The sequence below is a fragment of the Charadrius vociferus genome, unplaced genomic scaffold (assembly GCF_000708025.1).
Source record: "Charadrius vociferus isolate BGI_N301 unplaced genomic scaffold, ASM70802v2 scaffold917, whole genome shotgun sequence".
NCBI classification, from domain to species: domain Eukaryota; kingdom Metazoa; phylum Chordata; class Aves; order Charadriiformes; family Charadriidae; genus Charadrius; species Charadrius vociferus.
The window spans coordinates 1,593,451-1,599,867 of NW_009649175.1; the positions used below are offsets into that span (position 1 = coordinate 1,593,451).

At 57.2% G+C, this 6,417-nt stretch overlaps 1 protein-coding gene across 1 annotated transcript in view; it reads left to right on the top strand.

The window, feature by feature from the left end:
• The window catches only part of VSIG10 (V-set and immunoglobulin domain containing 10), an 8,762-nt gene extending 4,410 nt beyond the window's left edge, over positions 1-4,352 (top strand). Inside the window, exons 3-7 of the mRNA XM_009888628.1 lie at positions 1,007-1,288; positions 2,138-2,431; positions 2,986-3,096; positions 3,574-3,586; positions 4,130-4,352. Of these exons, the coding sequence (XP_009886930.1) occupies positions 1,007-1,288; positions 2,138-2,431; positions 2,986-3,096; positions 3,574-3,586; positions 4,130-4,250 (821 nt within the window). The 3' untranslated portion in view covers positions 4,251-4,352. The remainder of the gene's footprint in view (positions 1-1,006; positions 1,289-2,137; positions 2,432-2,985; positions 3,097-3,573; positions 3,587-4,129) is intronic.
• The last annotated feature ends 2,065 nt before the right edge of the window (positions 4,353-6,417 follow it).

Sequence of the window (6,417 nt, forward strand, 5' to 3'; positions counted from 1 at the left end):
GCTGACGGGAGAGGCAGGAACTCCTACTGCATGAAATGTGAGCCCCGCTTTGCCCGAAGGGATTGCTCTGGGATTTCTATTCGCTTCTGACCCGCTCCTGCCATCTTGTAGCTGTTTCTGCATTTAAATAGTAAACATAGTCGTGGTGGTTACCAAGTCATAGGCCCTGGCACAAGGCCAGTTGTGACTTACCTTACCTCTGTTCTTTGCTGGGGTTTGTCTCCACTGCTGCAGTGCCGTGTGGACACAGAGCGTGGTGCGTGGCTGAATAATACCGTCTGGCCCCAAGTGGCAGTGACAGCGGTGCCGGGAAGGAGCGGAGCACACCTGGGTTGCCTTCAGTGGCACGCGTCCATGGCCCTGACCCAGCGAGCGGGAGTCACCAGGACTCCCTGTGTGCAGAGCGTCTTGTACACTAGGAGCAGCCTCCTCCTTCAACAATGTGCTGGGCTCGTTGGAGAAGTGCTCCAGCTTTGAGCTGTTGGCTGTGAGAAGCTGGTTACTTGTCCCTGGGCAAGAGTCCTGATGCTTTCCGTGTTCCCTCGGGAAATCCGAGTGCTTTTATCAGTGACGGGGAGAGGCAGAGCCTTGTTCTCAAGTGGTGTGAATCGGTGTCACCCCCCTGTAGCTGTGGCATGAGCACCGAGGGCAGTGTGGAGATTTTGTTCTCTCACTGCATTTTTAGGTGCTTATCTCGTCTCCATTGGACAAAGCTGTGGCGATATTTTTTTTTTCCTCCCTGTGCATTAGTCCCTCAAGGTTCGGCTGTGGTTGCTGTGATGGCTTTCGCAGGACAGCCTCCTGCTTGGTCCCTATTGACTGTCACTCAGAGTTGTGCTCCCCTGGAGCTGTGGGATGCAGGCCAGGGAGCAAGATAGGCAGGGAAACCAGGAAGACTTTCAAGGGGAGTGATGGCAAAAACAAGCACTTGCAGGGGTTCCAGCCCGGAAATGCTGAGAGCTATGACTTGGAAATGTTTCTAACCATGTGCTGTTCTTGCTGGTAGATCCACCGCACTCAACCCCAAAGTGCTGGGCTGAGACCTCCTCGTCGGGACTGATGCTGCAGCTGTTTTGCAGCTGGCCTGGGGGGTACCCCCACCCCACCCTGCACTGGAGAGAAGAGGGGCATGATCTGGAGAACTCAAGCTGGGTCATCAGCTCCATGAGCTCCTCGGACACCCATGTGGAGACGCTGAACAGCTCCCACCTCTCCCACCGCAAAGTGTTCAAGTGTGTTGGGAGCCACGTCGTCGAGCAGGAGGAGCCTGCGTGCACTGTGGAGATAAGTGAGTTGGCGTGCCTGCCTTATTAACTGTTAATAAACCTGCTAATGGTGGGGCAGACAGGTACTAAGGCAGTGGTCAGGCAAGCCAGGCTTGCGGGCGCTTACCGCAAGGGGAGATGCTAACGAGGCAGCGTGGCAGGGCTTGGCTTGTGCAGAGGTGACTGCACAAGGCGCAGAAGTCCTGCAGCTGAGATCCGTCATGACGTAGTTGCGGGTGAGCTGTGTTTTGGGTACATCTTCAGGGGCCCACAAATCTCCCCACACCGAGCTTTTCACCTGCGCAAGCGCTCACGCCTGTGTGAAAGTGAGAGGTGGGTCTAGTGCCTTGCTCAGCTTGAGATTGTTTGGTGGGGCTGGGTTTATAGAAGAAGGGTTGTGCATGCCCCCAGACCCCCTACAAGCATCTAAGGGGTCTGACTAAAGTGGCTTTTGAGAACCTGAGCTGTGTTTATCCTCCAGGGGTTGTCAGGGCTACACAAGAGACTACAGGGCTACACAGAGCTACACAAGACGCTGAGGAAAATCCCTGGGTTGCCTTTCTCCTCTCTGCTATCTTCCCCCTGGCTACCCTCCGACCGTTCTTCCCTGGGGTTATAAAGACAGGTGTCAAAAAAAGGGACTGAGCAACGTGAAAGTTGCTCAGATCGCTCCTTGGAAGGCTGCCGAAGTCTCGCGAGTGAGCTGAATGCCAAACCCACAGTGCTCAAGTCCTAGACTCCTGTCTGACTTCCTTCTGTTAATGATTATTAATCAGTCAGATGGCTGATTGCTTGTTATGTTAAACTCCTCCATTCCCTCCTTCACTTTTTTCTTTTTTTTTTTCTTTTTTTCTCCCCTTGGGCGTGTTCAGAAATCCCTTCACTGGAATCTGAGCCCCCGAAGACCTGCTTTGTGGGTGACAATGTGACCCTGACATGCCGTGTGACTGAGGGCACCCCTGCGGCGAGGCTCACCTGGCTGCGGGACATCACCCAGCCGGAGGTGGAGATCCAACCCGGAGAGAGATACCTCATCGCCCAGGAGGGCAACGTGTCCCGGCTCACCATCCGGAACTGCTCCCAGGGCACCGACGGGGGCTGTTACGTCTGCAAGGCACAGAACCCCGTGGGGCTGAGGGAGTTGTTCGTCTGCCTGACGGTGAAGCGTGAGTGGGGCTGCCTGGGGTTGCTGCGGCAGGGAGTGAGGAGTTGGGGGGACAGTTCACGGGGGCCGTTGGCGAGCCTTCAAGGAGCTCCATTTGCCACTAAGAGCCCTCTTTGCTCGTTGATGCTTTCCGTGCTCTCGCAGCAAGTGTAGATGGAGGACTGGCTCCCTCCATCCCAGGGTAAAAAGGCCTGATTCCCCTCACCTCGGTGTAATGAGCTTGAGAGAGGAGCATTCTTGGTCCCTCTTGTAGGTTGTGGTTGCAGAGGAGCACCTCCAAGGCTCGAGCTGCTCAAGGTACAACAGGCAGAGGTTGATTTGCTTTCGGTGAATGCCTGTGGGCACAAAAAAGGGGGCCTTACTATGGTGTTTTCCATATTAATGAAGCATGAGTGCCTGAAACTCTTACCCCTTGTGCTGGTGGGACTGTTGCAGTGATGGGAAATGGGAGCTGAGACAGCACCAAGACCTGCTCTATTGCTTGCACTGAGATTTCCTCATCCATCTGTGAACCGGTGACAAGCTGGCCTCCTGTGTCTCCTCTTCTCTCCACAGAGCCAGTGAACATTGTCGGGGTTGTGGGTGCAGTGGTGGTCCTGTCCCTGCTGGCTATTCTCACCATCACCGGGGTCGTCTTGTACTACAACCCCCTCCTGTGCCTGAGAGGTAGGAGATCTCCTCTGCACAAGCGAAGGAGGGGGTTGCCCCTTCCTGGGGTGGTCTGGTTTTATCCCTAACCTGCTTGTCCCTTCTGGTGTGCTGGAGTCAGCCACTGATGATCGCCCCAGCCCGTGGGTCTCATCAAGCTCCTGGTCAAAACCCTGTCAGCCCTGGAGGCAGATGGGTTGGAAACACAAGGCCCTTCCCCAGCTGAGTGCTTTAGGCACCTTCCCCTTGCCTTCTCCAGGGAGCTGTACGGCGATGGGCCTTCTCCCCTTTCCCTGTCACCTCTCTGATGCTCTCGTTGCATGTGTGGGCAGGTCACCTTCATGTCCATGCCACTACACGTGGCTGCCAGAGACTATCCCGCTGCAGGCAGAGTTGGCAGGGGTTGTACAGTAAAACCAGCAGCGCGCTGTCCGAGGGACTGCTCCGGGGCCAGTTTCTAACGCTGTCTTTTCCCTTCCCTTCTCTCCCATTCAGGTGCCGCATTCAGGTGAGCGTTGATTTTCTTCAGCCCAGTCCTGTGTGGTCCTCGCTAGTCCGAGGCGGTCTCCATGTCGGGTGGGGAATCCACCCCGGAGGCAGGAGCTGCCCCCAGGGCCACGCTCTTCTTACGCAGGAGCTGTACCTCCCGTGGGGAGGGGATGGTGGGGCTGGGTGAGACTTGGCGTGGGTGCGGGAGCAGAAAGGCGAGGAGAGAGGGGAGCAGTTGGCATCAGAGCAGGAGTGGCATCGCTTTGGGACACACGGGGACGGTGCTGGCAAGGCACCCGCTAGTGTGGGAGGAGGCTGTGCAGGAGATCTGTGCCTCACTGCAGGTGAGCCTGAAGACTTGCAGAGTAAATAGAAAGGGCGATCTGCCGCTCTGTGTGGGTGCTTGCGCCATGTCCTTCCCCCTTCAGGAGACACATCTGATAGCTGCACCTGAACAAGTGCCTTCTTGAGGTTCAGGTGCACCAGATTTCTTCTCCATTTCCTGCTCGCTCCCCTCCCAGCCCGCTCCCTTCCCTTGCCCCTGTTGGTTCTGTTCCCACAGCTGTGGTGCTGCGGCATGGGAGGATTCTTTTCTGAGGGCCTCCATTTCCCCATCTGTATGGGAGGGGAGAATAACTCCACTCGTGAGGGGCTCGTGCCATTTAGTACATGAATATATGTGAAATGGTTGGAGGACTGTGGAAGAATGAACGGGAAGCAGTGCAGAATGCTGGTGGTGGTGTTGCTGCCAGCAGGATCCGAAACCAGCTGTTCTCTGAACATGGTTAGTGCAGGATTGGAAGAGTCCGTTAAAATCGGTCATTTTGGTGTAGAGGGTTGTCAAAGCGCAGGCTGGAGGGAGGGGTCAGGACAGGCTGTCCTCAGCCTTTCAGCCCACCTCTACTTGCTCTGCTCTTTGCAGGAATCAGGACTCGGGTGACGTCTTAGTGCTGGTGGACTCAGATGACGACGATGAGGGGAAGGGCGAAGAGGAGACCACAAGCAGCTCCACCAAGCACAAGGCAATGGCGCTGGTCAATGGGAACAGCATCCAGGCTGCGTACCTCAACTGCCTTACGGAAAGTGAGTGCCGGTGCCTGCTCGCTGGCCGAGTTTTGGGGTGGAAGCTGATCTGCGGGTGTTACAGGAGCAGCTGCCGAGGAGGGAGGAATTCCTGTTGTCTGCCTTGTTGGCTCTTACTGAGATGCTGCTGCTCTGTGCCCTGTGTAGGTGACGATGGCGAGCAGCACGGCGGGGTCTCTGCGCAGGAAACGAGGGGAGAAGAGACGCGAGGCACATAGTTTCCATCCCTTCTTGCAGAAGCACACAGAGCTCTGGCTGGATGCCCGGCGTCAAGCGTGTCCTCGGTGCCGCGTGGCTGAGCGCAGGCCGTTAGTGTCCTGCAGGTTCCGTCGGAGCATCCCAGCTTTCACTCCGTCCTTCCCCAGCCTTGTTTCTCCATTTCTTCTCTCCTCTTTTCATCATCATCTTTGTCTCAGGTGTCCTTTTTAACAAGGTGGCACCCAGCGCAGGCAAAGCTCGGGAAGCGGATCCCAGTAGCCCACTCATCTTGATGCCTGTGATGGACTCAAATACCAGTACGGGATTCTGTCCCAGTTGCCATGAGCCGTACTGGGGTTGCGGGGACCGTGATGGAGAAAGTTGCCATGGGGTCACAGTGGTCCCGGGATAGTGGAACAAACAACTGGTGCGCGGGCAGGACGTGGGTGATGCCGACTCTAGGGAGGCTTAATTGGGGTTTTTTGTTATAAATATTTTTTTCCTCAAGTCCGTCTGAAGTGTTGCTCTGTATCTAAGTCGGGAGTTAACCTGTACCCCGCGGTGTGGTTTTGAGGGGGATGCCTGGCCGTGATGGAAAGCACGGAGGGAGGAACAAGGGGGAAATTGTGCAGGGAGGGGAAGAGAGAGGAGCAGGATACGCTGGGAGGGGATCAGGGCAGCGGTGGAGGGGGCTGTAGGGTGGGTGACAGCGGGGCCAGAGCGGGCAGGAGGGGATGGAGGGATGGGTCGGATCTGAGCACCCTGCAGGGGTAAATGGAGGGACTGAAAAGGCACAGCACGGGCAGCGGAGAGGAGCTGTGTGTTCAGCGGGGAGCATGGAGTGATCCAAGTACACGTGGAGGTAGAAGGAGGGGATCAGCACACACGGATGGGAATGGCTGAATGGAGCAGGGTGGGACTGGAGTGGGACAGAGGTGGGAGGGGAGTGGAGGGATCTGAGGGGAATAAAGGGTGTGAAGTGGGGAGTGAAAGAGCGCGTAGAGAGGGGGATGGAGAAGTGAGTGCAGAAGGGATCTGAGTGTGTGTGGAGGGTAATGGGGGAATGTGAGCACCCACGTGGGGGGAGCGAAGGGCACCTGAGGGCACATGGGAGAAATGAAGGGGACCTGGGGGCACATGCCCCACACGCTCCTGGGGCAGGCGTGGGGGAAGTGGCGGGGTCTGAGCCCTCCCTGGGCCGTGGATAAAAACAGAGTGAGATGGAGGAGCGCTGAGGAGGTACAGGGGGACCTGAGCGCTCGGTGGGACAGTGGTTGGGGACCAGTTGTGCGCAGCGGTCTCTGAATGAAGGTTTCCGAGGGGCAGGAGCAGGGTGGGAGGGCTGGGGGCGGCTGGAGCGCTGGCGGGAGGATGGAGTGTGGTTAGAGGGGCTGCGAGTGGGACCGACATGCAAGCTGTCCCCGAGGAGCCGTAGCGCGGTGCCTGTGCCCAGCACCCCACCCTCGCCGGCAGTGCTCAGAGCCCGTCTGGGAAAATCCCAGGGAGCTGCCGGAGCCTCCGGCTGCCCTTGGCAACAGTCTTTGTGTTGTGCTGCCGCCATCTCGGCTG